General features: G+C 37.9%; 2 protein-coding genes and 1 long non-coding RNA gene across 5 annotated transcripts in view; all 3 read left to right on the top strand.

Annotated features, from left to right (window-relative positions):
• Positions 1 to 22,291, top strand: part of LOC133110586 (uncharacterized) — a 64,028-nt gene that overhangs the window by 1,424 nt on the left and 40,313 nt on the right. Inside the window, exon 1 of one of the 3 annotated variants that reach the window (XR_009704868.1) lies at positions 16,855 to 17,029. The exons of the other annotated variants lie outside the window; for them this stretch is intronic. This is a non-coding gene — a long non-coding RNA (uncharacterized LOC133110586). Of the gene's footprint in view, positions 1 to 16,854; positions 17,030 to 22,291 lie in introns of those variants that run through there. 3 annotated transcript variants of the gene reach the window in all.
• Positions 7,152 to 9,591, top strand: LOC133109953 (homeobox protein Hox-C6a-like). Its single transcript, XM_061219739.1, has 2 exons — positions 7,152 to 7,759; positions 8,471 to 9,591. Exons 1-2 carry the CDS (start codon positions 7,360 to 7,362, stop codon positions 8,770 to 8,772), a joined length of 702 nt encoding a protein of 233 aa, XP_061075723.1. The 5' UTR covers positions 7,152 to 7,359; the 3' UTR covers positions 8,773 to 9,591.
• Positions 11,617 to 15,053, top strand: LOC133110585 (homeobox protein Hox-C5a-like). Its single transcript, XM_061220804.1, has 2 exons — positions 11,617 to 12,293; positions 13,358 to 15,053. Exons 1-2 carry the CDS (start codon positions 11,792 to 11,794, stop codon positions 13,606 to 13,608), a joined length of 753 nt encoding a protein of 250 aa, XP_061076788.1. The 5' UTR covers positions 11,617 to 11,791; the 3' UTR covers positions 13,609 to 15,053.

The raw sequence follows: 22,291 nt of genomic DNA, 5'->3' as shown, positions 1-22,291 counted from the left end.
CGTTTTTTCACAGTAGCAATATATAAATATTTCCATGTGTCGCAGTAGCATATGTCCTGCTAAAATTGTGAGGGAAAGAGTACAGGGTTTGTGAATAGGAAGAAAGGCCTTTAAGCAGCATCCTTTGACACGGAGAGGCCGGGTGACGATTGTGTGCATGGGTTAATATAAAGTATCTTGAATTTGTTTATTTGGAACAGCATAGAGTGATGGAGTTGCGCAACTCCAATCAGGCTTTTTTCAGTTTGAAGTGTATGTGGGCTAATAAATGATACTTAATCAAATCAACTGATATTTAGGGAGACCTGTTTACAGCATTGACAACTTTAATACGTTTATGTATTCAAAATGCTTGTGTATGTACATCTCTGAGACAATAGCTCTGTGCACATTTTTGATTTTCAGAATTTGAAATCCGCGTGTGTATCCTGCCATTGGTACATTTATTGTATTTTGGGAAGAAATTGGGTCGACATCTGGGAGTTAATTCGCCGTTTGTGCTGAGACACCTTGTACATTTTCTAAGTAAACTGGAAGACAAAAACTAGCGATTAAACTACTGTATATTCTGCCAGCTCTGAGACATGGAATTAGCTGTAGGAGCATATAACTTCTATATCTTTTTGCGCAGACCGACTTAACATCCACATTTATAAGTCAATAGGCCAAAGCCGATGGCTGGTTAGAAATGCGGAAGAAATTATTCTAGTGATGATCACAATCGCAATATTGATAGGGAACGTCATGCATGTACATTTTTATTAAAATAATTACCAGGGGTGGCTTACAGCCATATCGTTTGAAGTAAATATGCATACAAATGAAAAAGGTTGGATTAGTTGTTTCGGTAAGGAAAACGGACACAGTAGGCCTACTGAATGGGTTTTTTGCATTATGGAAGTAGGTAATCCAACATATACATGTTAATATAAGCCATCAGAGGGCTTGGAATTTGGTATGTATTCTAATATTATCGCTACAATTAAAATATTGATTTAAAAAAATCAAGTCTGCTTTTATGAATGTTAAATTCAAACGTGTCTTTATCACTATTTTCCTTTTCTTGATCTTACGTATTATTTCATTTATATTTACATTTCTTACTTTTGTGATGCACATTGGACAACGCATGAAAGGTGCAGGCAGCATACATGAAGATAGGCTTTTTAAAAAAAAATTTATGCACATCAGTACTCCTAAATATGTGCAGACTATTTGATATTGAATAGACTGGTCATTCTTTTCCGACAACCGAAAATAGGTTGCTCTGAAATTACATTTTATGTCGTCAGTTAGCTACTAGCCTGGTGTTATTACTGATAATGTGAACAATTGACCCACTGATTTGACGATTCTTGTGCAAGGTGGTATAACATCCAACAAAAATGTTTGACGGCCAGTTTTAAATGAACAATTAAGATATATTATTTATGGCTATTATGAAATAAAGCGCCACGTCAAATAAAAACAAAACAAGTCCAGCGCCTAAATGTGGGAATAAATGTGGGCCTGCATCACAATTTACTTTCGGTGTGAGCCACCCGACTCTCCGACAAACACGTCCTACCCTCATGCCCCTATGTACAGTCAACACCGCCACCTTGTGTCATTTTCTCGATACACCCAACGTCACACGTAATAATTTATGACACTAAGGATAGAGAAATTTGATAAATCTCGTTATATAGGCCCAATTTATAGTGAATGTATTCCACAAGCATATGCATATAGTAAATGTACGCCACAGGCCTGGCAAATGTGTTCATTATAATTCCATGATTATTACAGTAATACATTCAGGAATGGCATCGTATTGTTTAGAAGGCTTCGAAAATTCAAGTTGTAAGCGCAGCAGGGCACAGACTATATATTATGGAGTGACAGGCACGTGAAATATAGGCAATAAATAATTTCCAATGTATACATTATATTAGGAAAAAAAACGTACAATCTGCATGTCAATTGTAAAACCTATATTTCACTTTATGTATTTATATTTTGAAACAAGAACAACAAATGAAAGCACCAAAAATAATTACAACAATAATAATAATAGCCTAATATTATAATAATTACATAGAAAATAATACCCATCATTATCATCATCTTAATAATTGAATCTGCATGTTAGTCTGATGCGCAAATCCTCTGCTAATGTAAACAACGTTGAGCACAATTTGACCGGCACCTGGTGGTAGTTCTATGTAGACCGTTCTATGGCACGGTCCGCAGTATATGCACACATTCATCTGGCTTTCGACTGAAAACGGAATTGGTCAGGATGTAGGCCAAACTAATATGCAAAAAAAAAAAAAAAAAAAGCATATTAAGAGTAATACAAATAGCCAAAGTAATACATAGGCTATAGACAGACCAGGACATTGATATTCCAGTTTGGACCCAATACTAGAATGCAGCGGATTGTTTAATTGGCTATTAGAGCATGACAATTGCACATAAATAAACAAACAAATGCACACCAAGTGTAAAGACATGCAAATAATATTATGAGCAAATTTATGAAATGGTAATTTAACTTGTTGTGTAGCCGGGCCTGGATAGCCCAGCATCCAGCTGAAGCGAAGGTTATACCAGGCTTCCGGTGTTGTGTTGTGAAACAGAGTTCCGGACCACCCGGGGTCTATGGAAGAAGAAGGAGGGATGGGGGGGGGGGGGATGAGAAAATGCAAAAAATAAGAATAAGAACTGAATTAAGCGACTTATTAGTAGGATATTTATTATTATTATTATTATTATTATTATTATTATTATAAAAACTATGGAAGTGCTGAATCCAATTAAAAATTATTAGAATGACTAATTCAGTGTATTCTACTAGGAGGCTAGCAATTTTAAGAAAGCCGTCATGTCATTTAAAACACCTGAGGTAAACCAGACATGCATGGCTTTAAATAACAATTACACGTTTATGGCAATATGACCGCATTAACGCAATAAATAGATTTCAGTGTCATGTCTGGGACATATACGATTAGACCTACACGTGGAGAGACGACAATCTTACCATATAAATCAACACATTAGTCAGTCATCAAACAATTAATGAATGACTAAAGAGCCAAAACTGACAATGTAGTGTTAGACTTCCTTGAAATTCAATATAGGCTACCGCACAAAGCATCCAGTCGCTATCGCATTACAAATATGGTGCCAAAACGGCACGATAGAAGTTTGATTGTAGGCTTAAGGACATTCACAATATTTTATTTTACTTTTAAGTGTTCCAGGTAATGCCTACTTCAAAGCACATCGGTCTGTTTCGACTGTAATCCGCCTTTTGTGCTAGTGTGCATGAACGCGTTCAATGTCTGTGGCTGGTGTGCCGGCCAGTGTGTGGTATGAATCGTATTTTGATTATGTTACATTTCTGAATTGCTATGGTCCTGTTCGCCTATATTAGAGGAAAAGAGATGATGATACAGCAATCGTTTTTGTCGTCTCTATCAGAGTACAATGACAATACAATGAGTGAGTGTACATGAATTGCAAGAGGGGAAGAGGTCTGAAAGTGCGGATGAATGGACAGCGAATGGGGGTATTAGAGGGAGGCAGAGAAAGAATTTGGAAGATGTATTAGGAGTATTAAGAAATGCAGGGGCGAACACTAAGAACCACACTTTAAAAGTTAACTGTTTTGTCAAAATATATCTATTTCAAACATGACCAGTGTGATTGAACCCAGGCCTCAGTGACCAGATACTAGATTATTATAATTGCTTTGGTTGTTCCGGCTTGTTTCAACATTCCATTAGCGGGACATTTCCATTAGGGGAAAAAAAGGTTTAACACTTTTCGGTTTATTTGTGTGCTTTTTCATTTACTTTATAAATGCACTGTTATCTCATAAGACCAATAATAATAATAGTAATTATTATTATTATTATAATTATTATTATTATTATTATTATAATAACACCAACAACAACAACAACAACAACAATAATAATAATAATAATAATCATCATCATCATCATCACCTTCATCATCATCCTCATCATCCATACTGAAAATTGGTGAGTCATATCGGGCAAAACCTGTTGTGTTGGGTTTTTTTAACCAGTCATTTATACTAGTATGAACTCAGGCAATCTCTCTCTCTCTCTCTCTCTCTCTCTCTCTCTCTCTCTCTCTCTCTCTCTCTCTCTCTCTCTCTCTCTCTGTATGTCATAAAATATGCAATAAAACGGATCTTTGCTGGCTCGTCATTTCACATCTAGACTACCTCACAGAAAGCATTATAGCAGCCGCTGTAGGTACACTGATCAATATATTGTGTGGTTAGAATTACCCCATTTGTGTAGGTTTGCCATTTTCCGAGGTCATGCTTCGGCCTACTTTTCAATACTATGGGAGGCCACGCGTTTTAATTTGCAAGTAAAAAATAGATTTTACCCCGTCGTCTTTTACAAATGGACATAATCGACCGAAGGGAAACACACGATAACATTTACACCAGATACTGAGACCCAGCCTAACAATTCCATGTAGCTGTATGTTAACCGCGCCTTTTCTCATATGGTCTAAATTATAGTAAATGGTGTTTGAGAACATTCATCTTTCAAGATTAAACACTTTTTAGGGGTGGCGGAACTCGATCCACACTTTCATATCCGACATTGTTCGTTAAATCTAGCCTTTGCCAGCCTTTCAAGCGTAACTGTCGTTTGAAAAATAATGTGTAGGCTATGATATAAATTATATAATATATTCCACGGGTTTTCAAAAGTGTGTGTGTGTGTGAGAGAGAGAGAGAGAGAGAGAGAGAGAGAGAGAGAGAGAGAGAGAGAGAGAGAGAGAGAGAGAGAGAGAGAGAGGAATGATATACACCATTTCCATTAATTGGGGTCAGTGTAATTTACATAATATACTCGGGAATAAAATATAATCTGATTTATATCAGAATGTTTTATTTCAACTTCTACTGCTTCCTTTAATTAACAGCACTTTTCTTCACAAGTATTATTTTGAATTTATAACCTGAGACATATCTAGAGTTGGACATGGTAAGAGTTCAAGGTTTATGGCGGCACTTGTTTGTATTTTGAGTTTTGCCGTGAGAATACCTACGTAGCATAGGGCCACTCGTATGTTTGAGGTATATTTCGTTTCAACTGTCAAAGGATGTCTGGCTAAAAGGAAATTGTAGCTGTAGACCCATCCCTGTCCATATTATTTTGCAGTCACTCAGCAATATCCACTGTGCAAGGGTCTCATTCGCACAGGCACACACACGTGCAGTTCATTTCTTTTGTCGGATCTGAGATTTTTTTCTCGCGGGGCTTGCATAGAAAGAGTGTTCTTGGCACTTTGGCTGGGAGTTGTTACTTGTCTGGTTTTATGACTTCTATAGCTTATACAGGCGTTTAAGGCATTCTTTGGCAATAAAACGGCCATAAAACCCCCTCTATCTGCATCAGGAATTCCCACTGAATTCAAGCGGGAAGCACAGTTAAGAGGTCGTTGTCTCTGTATTATATACGGTGTCCCACTTTGAACCGTTTAGGTCGTAGCTCGTTTCTTTATGCACCGCACCAGTATACATAACATAGGCCTGCAACATCACGAGACCATGCGTTTACACTCAATCCGATCATCGGCACATGTGCACCATCTAAACCAAGCACAGTATATATCCATAGGCGTTGGGTTATACAATATGAAAAGGACGTAGCGATTTTTTTCTGAAACTAGATTATTAAAATTAACGCTATAATGATGAGTAGCCTGTTATTATTACACACGTAAGGCACTTAGATGTGAAGGCAATATTTTGAATCAGCTGCACTTAATAAGAATCAGAACCATAAATATATATTAATGAAACAATGCAAACCCAAAGCCGATGTATAATATAATTTATTTCCAATATAATTTACTGCACGTAAAACTTTGAATAAATATGTGACCCAACCAGACTGACTTAATATTTAGGCAGATATTCATGCAAATTCTGATGTCTGTGTGTGCTGGAAGCCATGCTGAGTTTAGAGGCAGCCTTTATCAAGTTTTGTAGCTCATGTCCAAACAGCTGAAGTTAAAATTGACCTATTATATATGTATTCGCATATATTAATTATGACTGGAAGCCGTTGTATATTTTTTCTTCGTTTTTAATTGTAGCACAATTGCTACGAACATATATTTTCTACTAATCACTTTTTAAATTACACGAATCTTCAGTTTAGTGTGCTTCTTGAAAGCAAGCAATCCTTTTACGTCAAAATCGTTTGTAAGTCATTTTAAAATGTGAATTAGTGAATATATAAACAGTCACAGACAAGCAAGCAACCTTTTAAAAACAGAATTAATCAGCTAACAAGTCACCCTCGCATAAACATTACAAAGACAGTGCCGAAAATGAGATACTTCGTCTGAATTTTCTCCTCAAAAGAACGCTCCTTTAAAAAAATCAAATTTAAGTCGGAGATTAAAAATGTTACCCGGGAAATAATTTATTATATCGATCTTGGAGAAACAATATTATAAAGATTATTCTATGACTGAATAATTTGATTACTGTATTCCTAGTGCAGTAGGCTAATTGTGTTTTCTCTGAACCACGGCACCCATGAAGACATAACTCTGCATTACAAAGAGCTGCCCTTGGAAAAAGAAATGTACAGAAGAATAACACTGTGCAAGCCAGAGGAACATATCATTCGTATTACTTATCCAACGTCTTTATGCATTTCTGAATGCAGCTTAATTAACGACTTTTTCATTGTTAATTCCTATATCGATTTGGTAAGAGTTTTAAATTGCATTATGGCAAGAAAAAAAAAGAAAAAAGCCAAATCATGGACGAATGTAAACCAGTCACGCGATCAGATAGCAACTGTAAATACTGTGTGTGCGTGTGTGTGTGTGTGTGTGTGTGTGTGTGTATGTGTGTGTGCGCGCGCGCATGTGTGTATGTGCGTGCGTGTGCGTGCGTGTTAGTGAGTTGGAGCGAGGAAGAGCGTGCGCGCGAGCGATAGCGCGTGTGCGTCTGTACGTGTGTGTGCCTGTATGTGTGTGTCTACTTTCGACAACGGGATAAAAAATACCTAAGGTTTTTTTTCACTTTCCTTCTACTCCCTGCATTTTTATTGGATGGAAATGGTCAGGTGACAATGTCATTTTGACCGTCTTGGAGTGAAGACTAGCTATAACATTCGAGCTGTGTGTCTTTACTGCAGCCTTGAAATAAATAATATTGAAATCATATAACGCGCATTTATTGAGAGACAGGAGTAACAGCGAGTGAGAGAGAGGGAGAGAGAGAGCGAGAGAGAGACCGAGAGGGAAAGAAAGAGAGGGAGGGAGGGAGAGAGAGAAAGAGAGGGAGAGAGGGAAGATATGAATTCGTATTTCGCAAATCCGACGCTCTCCTGCCACTTAACTGGTGGCCAAGAAGTTTTACCCAACGTGGCCCTGAATTCTACTACCTATGACCCCGTTAGACATTTCTCGTCCTACGGCGCAGCTGTGGCCCAGAACCGGATCTATTCCTCGCCGTTTTATTCGCCCCAAGACAACGTTGTGTTCGGATCCAGTCGGGGAGCGTATGAGTATGGATCTAACGTATTCTATCAGGACAAGGATGTGCTACCCAGCTGTAGACAAACAAGCGTGGGACAAAGCGCGCAGACCTCGCTCGCGCAGGAATACACCTCGGACCAATGTAGGACGGGATCGCAGGAGCCGAAGGGAAGCATTCAAATCTACCCGTGGATGCAACGAATGAACTCTCACAGTGGTAAGTATTACAACTCCTAGAGATAAATTAGATAAAGTGGCCTGTTTTACGACTGGCCCCAGCAACAGGACAAGTGAAGCTACTTTTATTGCCCCATAAACCATTACTGCAGCACCCTGTCGCTGGTTATAAAGGCCTTTTATCTTTATAGGAAGTCCCTTTTGGTCAAGCGTTACTGTTGTCACCATCCCCCACCCCATTAAAAAATATATACATTTTCAACTTTTTGAAGGTTTACTTAGAATGTATGTTTAGTTCAGACGCATATTATTGCCATCATGTTATATACTTTGAAGTACGTACTTTGACGACATATTATACATAACAAAATGTTTGTGGGCACATCGTATTCTGTTCAAATCGAAGGAAAGTTAATGGACTACTGATAGAATGTGCACAGTAATAGATTGTAGGACCCACGGTAATAATGTAGATGGTAATTCTTGAAAGACAGCTTGTGTGCGTTTTGGAAAGGCTAACGGCGTAATTCAGTGTAAATTTAGGGAAACACGTATCTGTATGTGAGTGAATTGGAGTGGCTGTGCATCTCGTAACAAAACACTTAATGTCGGTGTTTATATCATGAATACCTCGGTGTCCCGTGTCTAAATGGCATTCCCGCACCATGCAAAGCGATACAATATGTAAAATAATTGTAAATGCGTGTAGTATGCAAGAACCTAATCACCTGTACAATCATTCTCTATGCAGGAGTTGGGTATGGGTCAGATAGACGGAGAGGCCGCCAGATTTACTCCCGGTACCAAACGCTGGAACTGGAGAAGGAGTTCCACTTCAATCGATACTTGACCAGACGCAGACGTATCGAAATCGCCAACGCTCTCTGTCTCACGGAACGCCAGATCAAAATATGGTTCCAGAACCGCCGCATGAAATGGAAAAAAGAAAGCAATCTAACTTCGACTCAGACGGAAAGTGAGTCGACGGGTGTTACACAGGAAGCCGAGAAGGGAGATGACGAAGAGGATACAGAGGAAAAGAAGAAAGAGTGAAATTCCATTTTTCCCGACACTCTTAAATCCTATTCAATCTAATCGCAAGTTTAAGGATAACATTACTACCTAATGTAAATTTTGTTAGGCACAAAGTTTCACACGGCTCATGCGGCCACTCAATTACGCATGGACATACAAGTAAATACACACAGGCACCCGTGCGTAAACACACATACACACACACCACACATAAACATGTAGTAAAATAAAAATTTTTCGCTTTAATTATTCTGTTAAAAAACAATGGCTCGCGATGTGGACAGAATTCCATTGCTGACTTGTCATTCCCCTCTATATGCGAACTTGTGTACTGTGGTGAAGTAAATAGTACTAGTTTCCCTACTGTGTGTAGCTTTTTACTACAAAACACCGTCGCTCCATTGAGACGTCTGTAAATTTGTATATGGCAATATATTTGGTTTCAGGCAGACTCCTGTGTGCGTAAAACAGCTACACTAATCGTGTGAAGGAAACAGTGCGTTACATGAGCTTCTGATTTTTTTTGTTTTGTCTTATCTTAGTGTATAAATATGCTGAAAAGTTTTCACAGGAGGAGTCATACTACCTGAATTAATATACCTGTACATATCATATCTGCCTTATTCCTGTGAGAGCTTCAATGTGCATCCCGATGCTTTTCTCGTAGTAAAACTATTTATATTTAGCACTATCGAGTAAAATAATACTCACTATAAAGTGGAAATGTGAATTAAAATAGTGTTAGAAGAAAACAAACAATGAATATTTTTAATGTGTTGTGTGTATGAATTTCACGTCCTTTGTTCTGTATTTAATAAAATTGTTATTAAGCGCCCAGCCCTTGCCTGGTCTGTTTTAACGAGTTAGTGATAAGAATTTACACCAAGTCGGAGAATTCCGCCTTCCACAAAGTTTAGTCGCAATTTTAAACAATATTTTTAACAAATTGGCCACAGTGTCTGATATAAATGTATACACATCTGACTCCTCATGTAAAATACGCTGTCAAAAACTAAATCAACGTGTTGATGCGCTATGCTTAGAATCGCTACAGATACCAAATAATAACATTACACTAAAATTAAGTAATTTAAACTTCATTGAAGTTTAAAGTAACTTAATCATTGTAATATACAGATGTGTATAGTGTGTGTGTGTGTGTGTGTGTGTGTGTGTGTGTGTGTGTGTGTGTGTGTGTGTGCGTGCGTGCGCGTGTAGCCATACTATATACCTATATTGGTTTTAATCACAGACCTATTCCACAAGAAGTAGCCTGGTGACTCGGTGAACATATGATTTTGTAATAATCACATAAACGAAATAATTCATAGCAAAGGTATGTTTTAAGACCCAGAGGCATATATATAGTTACGCACAGAATGTGCGTGTAGCCTAACTGCTGCCAAGGTCTCCTGAATGGGAAGGGTGTACTTAAAGGAAGCAAATGACAATACTTAGGTGAATATAATAATTTTGCATATAGTAGTAGTAGTAGTAGTAGTAGTAGTAGTATAAATGGTATAAAAATGTTATATAAAGTAGTGTACAAAGCTGTTTATTCCATCGATGTATGCGTTATTTACAATATCGTAAGGTAAACAGCAACGTTCAAATCTAACTATTTCTTATTTTTAATTATTTACACTTTTTTACACATTTGTTTTATTTGTATTTACTTTGCCTGTGTCTTGCTTAACATAACGATGTCAGTGTCACTTTGATAAGTTTGCTATAATGCCAAATGTGTTTATTAAGAAGCGAAGAATGTTTGAATCGATTTTATGAAAAAGTGTCATAATAAAGGTAGCCGTTGAAGAGCCCCGTTGTTAGATACGTTATTATTATCAGTAGCCATGGCACTTTTTCTTCGTCTGTTATTATGAGCCGTTGTCGTATTTTTGGTGTCCTTGAGTGAGATCAGAGTACACTAGTTATATCACTCTTCCCATTAAAATAGACGATTAGTGAAAATGCTGTGTAGGTGCATGTAATTGTCGCGAAAGTAGCTGTTCTGCGAATATTGCCAGGTGAGTTACGTACAGATTCAACAAAATTCGACACAGCAGTGGCCTTCAGCCTGCCAAAGATTACTGTTACAACCACTATTGGCTCAAGTGGTAATAATGCTGTTAATTATCATAGAAATTGCCACAGTAGAGCAATAATGACGAGATTGATTCCCATAAATGATACAGCATTCATAATTGTTACAATGGTATGTATGGAAGTTCTATAGCTCAGTCAGGCTCTGATTTTAAGGGATTAATGGCCTGGAGACTGTACCCATACTTGCACACTTCGCGCACCATTTCTTTGAACCAACTGAAGTTTCAAAAGAAGAGAATACAGGACAATATGCAGGGAGTAATATCTACAGTACCCTTTCTCTGATTCGCAAACTATGATGTTCTCATAAGGTAGATACTCTCCCTGCACCGTGTTTGTGGTGTGTACGCGCATGCCTCCGTGTCACGTGTACCACAACAGTTGTTCCTAGGTAGATCACAGAGATGGTTTGACGTGGGTGGGGGGCATTGGGTCGGGGGGTGGGGGTGGGGGGTGGTCGTGGACTTCCTGCTCTGCCCCGTATTGGGCACCAGGTGACGCTCTAGGTCCACTGTCCAGCCCTTCTTCTCTCAGCGCCCGGTATGATTCTCATTGCCAAGTTATCAGACACGTTTCTCCTTGTTCCATCAATAACCTCCTGGTGTGATCAAGCCAAAATTTATGACTGGCCAACACAAGCACGTGACTGTTTTAGCATCCCATATTTGGGCAGTGCACGTAGAATGAAGAAAAAAATGTACAAAAAAAAATCCAACCCACCTATAAATCCTGGTCATTTTTAGGACAAAAGCCCCTTGAACTTCTAAAGATCCACAAATCAAACGAAATAACAATAACAATAACAATAATACTACCGGAGGATAAGACATACAAATGAAAATCATAACTAAAATATCATAGTAGGACTTTATTTACATGTTCGTTTCTGTTTAAATGCTTCTGTTTTGTGCTTACTGCGTTTTTCCATAATATGAGCTCTTACGTAGCTAACCCCTTTCCCAAGCAAACCCACGAGGCGTCTGCCTACACCATGCACAGTTATGGCTATGGATCTGTCTCTGAGCTCCATTCATCCACTTATTGTTACGAAGAGCTTGATTTCAACGGATCCTGTACTTCTTCGGCCTCTTCGAATTCCCTCAAACGGGGGGAGATGAGCACAAGCCTGCGCGATAGTCCCGACGCTCCACCACCGCGACTGCAGTCTTGTTCAGCTGCGGGCTCAACGAGAGGCTCCGTAAACGAAAGCGGTCAAGGCACTCTAAATATTGGGCTGTACTGTCGAAAAGCCGAGGGCGACAACACGGAGCAGAGCGAAATGCCCATAGGCAAGGCAAGAACAGGCGAGATGAAAGTTGGAACCATGCAACCCGTCCAGCCAGTAAGACAACCAAATAATTCGGCTCAGCCACAGACCAACCACCAACAGCCACAGATATATCCATGGATGACAAAGCTACATATGAGTCACGGTAAAGTTTGATTTTTCTTCTTCTTTTTCGGTAGGGGTAACGAAATTACTCTCACTTTCTCCACTGTCCATTCTCCCCTCTTTAGTCCATTCACGGTTCTTCATTTTGAGTTTTATAGGCCGTAGTCGGAAATAATAAAACTCGCGGTCGTAAATTTTACGACAAAGGCATCAATTGCTCGTAAAACTGTCCTGTTAGAACGAAGAGGCGATATGCATCTAAATTTATGAAGGCATAATTGGTTAAGAGAAACAAAACTCGCTACAAAATCTCGATAAAAATGTATCTATTGTAGAATATTTAAACTCAATACATTATTAGTAGATTATGTTCTTGTCCTTAGAGAATTGCATATGGACACGTAAGTTAGCTTCAGTTCATTTTCAAAAGCGGAAATTCAGACACCAGCAAAAGGGACGTTTTGGCCTTGAGCTGAACCTTTCACCCTGGTATGTGCCCAGTTCTTTTACTAATCTAGAAAACACAAACCTTTCTATTATTATTATTATTATTATTATTATTATTATTATTATTATTATTATTATTATTATTACTATTATCATCTATGCATGTGTAAGTCTTCAAAGTAAGATCTATATGGAAGTATTTTATTTTCCAGGATATTGAGATATTGTGGTATGTGACAGGAATAATTATATTTCAGCACATTTCAATAAAGTTTATTCACCTTAAATACAAAGAAAGAGCTTTTCGAAAGCTGTATGTACATATTATCCAGTCATTCAGTTCAGCATTTCATTTATCAGTGTATTGATACATTTATAGTTTTGTCCATTTATAGTTTTGTCCATTTATAGTTTTGTCCACAATGACATTATTTACCCAATGTAAGCGACTGAAATAGATGTTACGGCATATTGAACTTTCCAGTAGTTGCACTGATACCTGAATATAAAAATTGCTGGCCATGATACACATATATAGATTTAAGATTAACACGATAGTACATGTTGTCTTGAAATTTAATTGAGATTTCATAATTAGGATTACTGGTTACCTCTCGTGGTTAAGACATGCTTCTTGTTCTTTTGATACCACTCCAGAACCCGACGGAAAACGGTCACGGACCAGTTACACCCGCTACCAGACTCTGGAGCTGGAGAAAGAGTTCCATTTCAACCGGTACCTCACACGTCGCAGGCGTATCGAGATCGCCAATAGCCTTTGCTTGAACGAGAGGCAAATCAAAATCTGGTTCCAGAACCGGCGTATGAAGTGGAAGAAGGATTCAAAGCTCAAAGTAAAGGAGACGATACAAAATGGCAATGGGATCACACGTTCTTCTCAAAATTAATTACTGGTATTATAAGCGCGGGCAAAGAAAGTATCTGCGGACGAATAAAACACGCAGGGATAAAAAAAAAAAAAAAAAAACACTTGTACGCACCAAGCTTCTGTTTCCCAGCAGTGCATTTTTTTGCATTTGATATGTTTCGATATGTTGTGCAATGTGAAAATATATCAGAGTATGATTCAATATACACGTCTTCATTGTTTAAATGTTGTGCCTTTTATGTTGTGTCTCGATCAATGATTATGCCCCCTCCCCTTCCGCGTGAGAACAAGAACGCCTGAGGAAGAATTTTGAATGTGCACTCGTTCTGCACTGTGTCCGCTGGATGACCTTTCTGAGTCCATGTTTTGGACATGGTGTGACCTGGCCCTGACCCTATAATCATGTATTGGGCTTGAGCCCTTGTCCTTACTGACTGCAGCAGTTATTAATGGCAGTATTTGTAATGTTAGTATACTAGTAGTAGTAGTAGTAGTAGTAGTAGTAGTAGTAGTCCATATTGTTGTAGAATTCAAGCATCTCTTAAGAGTCTGAATTTGAACCATCCTAATTTACACATTTAATTAAGTGTTCATTTTTGTCACACAGCAAAACGGGACATGTTGCGGATGTGAAAAATAATAAGTTTTAACTTTCCCACTGAATACAGTGTAAAACTTTAAATCTTGGTGTAATACATTAAATGAAGAATAAATATGCTGCAATTGCATTAAGTAGGCTGCATCAATCAAGGAAACAAAATGTAACTCCTCCCCCCCTCCAAAAATAAAATATATAGTCTATATTAGTCTATGAAATGAGGTTTGTATGAGCACAAATATTGAACTCTGAGTGCCCAAAACTGAGCTGTATAGTCATGTCTATGACTTTTATTTATTTTAGTTTTTCAACATTGGTTTTCAGGCTTAAATGCAGCCTTAATGTAAAAAAGTTTAACACATTCATTCAGACCCTGTCCTGATTTTAGTCTAACGTGTTGACCCCACTGATATAAACAAAATGTTGTAAATATTGTTTGCCCTTCAATTAAATTAAATCTCAGAGTCTGATTGCACTAACATATTTTGGGAGAATGGGAGTTATTGTTTTGCATTTTGTCAGGAGTGTTTGAGTTGAGTTTTGAGGTTGAAGTTAGGCATTGATTTATTCTCATAAATTGTACACTTTATCTAGCCTAGGCATATGTACCACATTTTAGTAAACCATTTACAGTATGTGTGTCACTGAAACAGTGAAATGTTAATACAATGGATAACAGCTAACTGAAACATTTTAGGCAAGTATAATTAACTGATAAATTGGAGAGTGTTAGCCATGTTCACATCAACATTCATAACCAGTGGGGGTACTGCTTGTGAAAAACAAAAGCATGCTGGAAGGACTAAAATGGTTAAAATGTGTATATGTGTGGAATATATAATAAAATATACACAATATATTCTTGCCATCAACTTGTTATACTTTCCTATAAAGGACGACCTCACAAATCTCTCAGTCATTCTGTGTGTGAGTGTGTGTGCATGTACAAATATAGTTCTCTTTAATTAATAACTCGTATTATCAAATTGAAAGCATTTACTGTCTTCATCAATTTGAATACAACTCAAGAGACGTGTAATATACTATGGTAATGCCTGGATATTTTTTATTCATTGAGAAAATTGGAAAGGTATTTCCTCGATGCTGGTTTTATTGGGGCTTAAAATGATCTAAAAGAACTTAAATATGACTGTATTTTTACATGGAATTATTTGTGTTAATGTTTCTACATTTCTACATACAACGGCTAAGACGTTGTGTTTGCTTTAAGGCCTGTTCTCGGCTGCCTTCCATTTCCTTTGGAATTATTTACAGTGCAGACAAATGCCTGTAAAACTTTATGACCCTAACGCCTAATAAACCCTTAAGCGTTTCCTAGCACCTCTCAAACAAAGAGCTCTGTTTCCTGTTGAACAAAGTAGACATGGATCAGGAAATAACTGTTTTCAGAAGAGATTAACTAACACATTGTCTTTGATGTGTAGCTCATTGCCTCTACCTGTCTTTTTTCAGCTAGTAACTAGTTGAGGGACCTGTCACTTTTGATCACCAGTCGAGTAGGCGTAACGGAATCCTGTAAATGTCATGCTTTTAATGCACCACGAATTTTCAGCTATATTAAAGAATGCGATTTTTATCATTTGCTTGACTTAAAAATTCTATATTAAGCTGAAAACTAGTTTGTCTGAGATAGCCCACGTTTCACAAAGGCCTGGTCTCTACCACGGGGCTCTAAATCGCGATTCACAGTTCTGGGGGAAATACTGCAGTCCTACCAACAAGTGATTGTGTTTGATAAATACTGATGACATTAATTTTTGTCAAATGGTAATTAACTTGCTTGATATAACATGTTTTAGGGCCAGTTTTAGTCGAGAAGCACACACAACGCAGATGCTGTCAAAGCGCGAAAGCTAGGTCAAATCGAGCCTATGTTAGGCCTTTATACACATGAAATAACATAAAGGAACCGAATATTTCAGGGGAAAAAGCGTGATTTTATAATGTTTAGCAACTGAGTGGTTGGTTAACTAAAATGTTAATTTCGTATTTTTTTTCTCTGTGCTGTTCCCACTCAAATGACAAAAGTCGGACACAACCAGAACAGAACGCTTTAATCTTAATGAACTCTAGCGATCAAATTTCGATACTAACCTATGCCTCAAAAATATTGCAGCAGCCGGCCAGGCATCAAGGAAAAACTGATTTTGCCTTTTCCAATCCACCGGTAACCAAAGCGCCAGGTAGCTGTGATTAATTATCCCCATTTCGATATCATATATATAGTTTCCGTTTTCCCCATAATCGTCTATTTTGCATTAATTTCTAAAGGGTTTTTTTGTATTTTCATCTTTACTCTTTCTCCTCAGCATGTCCTAAGGACATGTTCCCATATTCCGTGTCAGAAATAAAGAGGAAAACATTACTCACCTATGTAGGCTTGTTGCTGTGCTCTGCACTTCCTAACGAGTTCCTCCGTTTGATAAAAATAGACCCTTAAACAACACCCGTTGCCAGTTTTCGAGTTTTCGCCGACAGTGTGGCGTACGCTAGCGCTTTTGTGTTGCATTCTTTTTGTTTCGGTCTTTCTTTTTGTACTTTTAAACTTTTGGAAGGTTATATGTGCCAATTGCCTCAAGCAGTGACCCTGAGTGGCTCGCAGAGAGCACGTGGTGCCATTAAAGTAAGTTTTATGGTTTGGGAGAGCTGACAAACCCTCAATATATTTACATCATATATAATCTTAACTGTCGGGAATTGCAGCTGTTGGCTTCTCTTATCTCGAGGACAGAGGGTAGGAGGCGTTTAGTGTGGATTACCTCGCGCCATACTCTCCAGCCTCTTCGCGTTTGACTTAAGCAAATGGATCCCAGGCGGTGCAGTAAGTTAATAATCTTGTTTCTTGAGCTTGTAATGAAATAGACACCTGCCCCTCGTAACACCCGTGGGGGTTTAATTAATACTGTAATTCAATATTTTTTTGAGAAATGCTTTGGTGTTCTGGCGCTAATGGTTTCAATTAGAGGTCCAAGTCGAGCCTGCTCTTTTCTCTGGCTCATTTCTAATAACCAACTTGTGGTTAAAACATTATAAACTTTACTGTATTGGAATTTGTAGCATACACTTCAGGATTTGTTATCCCGACTGGACATCTTTGAATAGATATTCATGACAGTTTGGGATGTGTTTCGTGATTTTATTTGTAATCGGTTTTTTTACGTTGTTGTTATTACTCGACTAAAAGGAGTGTCAATTTCCGTGTGATACTTGGTGGTGGACGTGCATAGCTGGCTTAGTTCGTATACAGTAGGCTACTGTTGAGTTATATAAAGCGAAGTTTTCAGTGCATTCGTTGTATCATAAATAATGTAAATGTTAACGCCGAAATAGTTCGCGTTTTATTTTCCATTAGGCATGCGTTTGTGAAGTCACTTGTCATGGAATAAATCAGGGAGCAGTATTGCACCCATGACAGAAGCAGGTTTTGGATAAGGTTCCGGATAAGGATTTGTTGTCAACACTGCGACGCCATCTCAAGAAAGCACGACAGCAATGGAAATCTAATCCAAAAATCATTATTGTGAAAATATGTATGATTTAAAAAAAAGTTGTATGACTTCACGGCCTTTATGTGATTTTATAAAAAACGCTATTGCTTTTGGTCACTAGGCTGTATTCCCCATAGATTAGACGTAGGTACATGCCGGAAAGAATTGATCTCTGTCCATGATTTGTATAGGCTACTTTTTGCCCTGTCAATTAAGCTACCGCACTTAAAATCGCTTGGTAAATAGGCCCCCAAAGTGCAATTAATGCAATACTGTGTTGTGAGACACGTTCATCGTTTTCATTTCATCGAATGAATTACTACAAACTAACAATTTCAAAAGGCATAACTTTGTTGTGGGCAATTTTGTTGTGACTCCATACCGATGGATTAAACCAATGGTTAGTTAATGGATCAATCCAATTTCGTAATAACAGTACTTAAATGTAGCATATACACGTACTTGTTGCTCAGTTGGTCACTGCATTAATATGAATGTTTAAATGACTAATTAACCAATAACAACTAATATTCATATTTAGAGTTTTTAGATTTATATCATATAAGAAAAGGTAGGGTCTTAAACACAATATGAAATTGCATGTGTCAGGAATGTTTTCACAAATCATATGTAGAATGGTTGAATGTCTCATTTTTAATGACACCAATATTCTTCTTCTTCTTCTTCTTCTTCTTCTTCTTCTTCTTCTTCTTCTTCTTCTTCTTCTTCTTCTTATTATTATTATCATAAGAAACACTGTTCTGTGAACAACCGTTGATAGACTAGTCAGTTTTCCCAACAGAGTATCTCTTCTCATTTTCCACCTACCGAATTTAAGCCCAACAGGAAAGCAATTTCCTTGTTTTATTGAGATAGACTGCATGCTGCTAATTTAATAGTCTTACTTAATTCTCTTCACTAACTGTCATTATTTGCCTGTTATTCTGCATACTGCCCCCACTGTAAACAAAGTTCACACTCATTAAGCCCATGACACTAAAAGTATTAAATTAGTTGTTTTCAGTTAAAGGCAAGCACACTTAAATGTGCCTAATTAAATGTTGTTTATGGAGAGTTTCTATTAGTGAAACTGTCCCACAGCACTGATACAGTTGCAGCCAGAACTGAACAATAGAACAGATATAGTATATACTCAATATTTAACAATATGTAGTCTTTCGCCAGTGCCATTGTTTGACATGTATTTGTAGTGGCAAGATGGCTTAACCTGGTTTCTATAAACCATATTGATCAATCAATTCACAGACCTTGTAGTCCTATCAGTCATATTCACATTTCTATAATGTAAATATAAAGTATTGTTGGTGGCCAGATGAAACCACTCAGTCTGGCAAATATGGCAGAAATGTTGGAATCAGTTACTTTATTAAATAAGGCTTAAAAGTTACTCCAGAAGATGACATTTTCATGCAGCCAAGGTGGGCATAAACCTTTCTTCAATTTCAGTAGTATTTAATATTTTGTTTATAGGTTCAAGGTAATGATGATCTTTTGCAATATGGAACTTGTACACGAATGTGATAGTATTCTACTCTTCTATAATATTTAAATGATTAATAACCAATAAATATGAATACAAGAAAATCCTGAAAGCTATTCCTCAGTTACAGACATGTTGTATGTTGCACATGGTGTATGATACGATGATACTGGTGAACATTGTCAGGGGTCAGTGCTTTAAGCCAGGGTATGAATATAGGACTGTTCGATAGCCAGTATGAAACTTAAACAACTATTGGCATTGCTAATGTTGTAGATTCTACACCAGGGCTTGTTATCATAATGGGTTCTACTCTTTGATATGTTTTTTTTCCCCTTTTGCTCATTATCACTAAATGCATCATATGGACTGGGGTAAATACAGTGCAGTTTATAAGTATTTGGACAGTGATGCAATTTATGTTGTATTGGCTCTGTACTACAGCATGTTGGATTTGAAATGAAATAATGAATATGCAGTTAAAGTGCAGACTTTGAGCTTTAATGCAAACTTCTGAGCTTGTAGCTATTTACATACACATCAGATAGGGCAATTGCAGTTCTTTGTACTCATAGTCCCCTATTTTAGTATTAAGTATAATGGGTATGTTGTGACCCTGGGAGAGTGGGTGAAATGCGTGTGAACACTTTTGCCAAGTGAAATAGGCATACACATTTGCCACTTGCTTTGGCGAAGAACATCTGTCAAATTACTCATTTGTAAATTATAAATTTACAAATGGCTTCTGTTCTGTTCAGTTCAGTGGGTATTCTGCTCAGTAGGGACCTCTCTGGTCAACTAAGAGACTGCAATGTGTTAGATCTCTGTTGCAGTAACTCTAGCACATTTCATAAACTAAAATAAGTGACTGCATATGGTTTGGAGGACACAAATTGTCTTATGCACCTTCCATAATTGAGAATTTTACACCAATGATATTAACAGCTGCAGCAGACCCATCCAAAATGGGAAGAAAAGCCAGTGGAAAACAAAGAAGTATGTCAAAACATAAGAGGACACATGGCCAAGAGAGGCGGAAGAAAGGCACGTGACGTCCAACTTTAAGAGAAGGAAGTGGTTTATTTACAGCAGGTGAAGTACAGAGGGATTATGATTGATATTTACATGCTGAATATTGACACCACTATCTCACACTCAGCACAAGAATCGAACACAAGCACTGGCAAAAGTATTCCAACCATCCATCCATCCATCCATCCATCCATCCATCCATCCATTATCTGAACCCGCTTATCCTGCTCAGGATCGCAGGGGGGCTGGAGCCTATCCCAGCATACATTGGGCAGGAATACACCCTGGACAGGTCGTCAGTCCACCATTCACTCACGCACTCATGCCTACGGGCAATTTAGACTCTCCAATCAGCCTAACCTGCATGTCTTTGGACTGTGGGAGGAAACCGGAGTACCCGGAGGAAACCCACACAGACACGGGGAGAACATGCAAACTCCACACAGAGAGGCCCTGGCCGACGGGGATTCGAACCCAGGACCTCCTTGCTGTGAAGCGGCAGTGCTACCCACTGCGCCATCCGTGCCACCTGGCAAAAGTATTGGTAAAGCAAATACAATTGGTGAAAATGCATTTTCACGTGACAAGTGGCTGACATAAAGGTATTCTATTAATGAATAATGATGAAGCTTTTAGACCAAGAGGAGGCTATAACGAATTCCCCTGATTCATGTGAAGGAGGTGTGAGAAGTGAGCAGCTCAGAGGGTTTAGTGCGTATACGTTAACGTGCTAAAAATGTATCTCACAGGCTATTACCTTCATACCACACATTTAGTTGCTGTGCAATGGCTCATTGTCCCTCTCATTTCTGTAATTCTGGAGAGTGCTCCTCTAAAGATAGGACTAAATGATAGTTTTCTTTAAAACATGTCTTTGTTTATGATTAAAGGGAGTAGCTAACTACTAAACTATCCACAAATATCAATACATCTGATAGCATCTGAGATGCTATGCTACAACTGTGTTTTTCATACCTGAGGCAATGTTGGCATGTGACAGATCCAAATGCATTTTTCATTGAGGTCTTGAAGCCTTCAAAATCTTGAGTAATTGCTTTGATTGTACATTAGATGTAATTACTGCCAAACATTTGACATTTGAAACTAAAACATGTTGGTTCGACTGGAGTGTAAAGATGGCATTACTTTTGTTGGAGATCTTGTGTGCTGTTTTGGAATATGAGGACATGCCTATTGTAAACATACTAATAGCTTATGTGGAATGGTTCCATACTGGATTTTACATAGATTCTTTGGAATTTAAAAAAATTCTATGTTGAGTCATGACACTTGGGCTCATATCAGGAGGAAAACTTGTGAGGTTTTTTTCACTTCTGCCATATTCAGTTCACAAGCATCATGAAAAACTGGCTAAATTAGCATGGAACTGGGAATTACTGATCTTTGGAAGTAACCTTTCCACATTTAGTTGAAAGGTTACAAAACCATATGGGCACATACAGTCAGGTCCAGAATTATTGCTACCATTGAAAAATATGAAACAACAAATTGTGTACACTTAAAAGTAATATAGTTATTGGCATACACTTTATTTTATTTATAAAATGTGCAAAATATCGTAAATGAAACCTTACATTTTTCTAATAAAAAATTATTCCCACGAAAAACAGGTTTCACAATTATTGGCACCCCTTGTTTAATACTTTGTGCAACCACCCTTGGCAAAAATGACACTAATGCATCTTTTTCTATAATTTGCTATAAGGTTATGGAATGTGATGTATGTCTGGAGTCATTGTCCTGCTGGAAAATCTATATTGGACCATATTGGACAGTTGGTATGTGATGCTTCTCCTATTATGCACTCCTCTTTTGGCACCAACAACGTAGATAGTATGTATGGCTGAAAAGTTAAATTTTGATCTCATCTGACCATAGCAATCTCTTCCAGTCATAATTCCAGTGACATTTGGCAAACTCCAGATGCGTGATCAGTAAGGGCTTTCTCCATGCCACCCTTCCACCAAGTTTGTTGGTATGGTGTTGGCATTCTATGGTTCTTTTTAAGAATCATCTTCCTCTCTAGCCGTGGGGAGAGTGT

The sequence above is a fragment of the Conger conger genome, chromosome 14 (genome assembly GCF_963514075.1).
Source record: "Conger conger chromosome 14, fConCon1.1, whole genome shotgun sequence".
NCBI lineage: Eukaryota > Metazoa > Chordata > Actinopteri > Anguilliformes > Congridae > Conger > Conger conger.
Note: the sequence above shows the minus strand (reverse complement) of the source record. Positions and strands in the feature narration are given on the sequence as shown.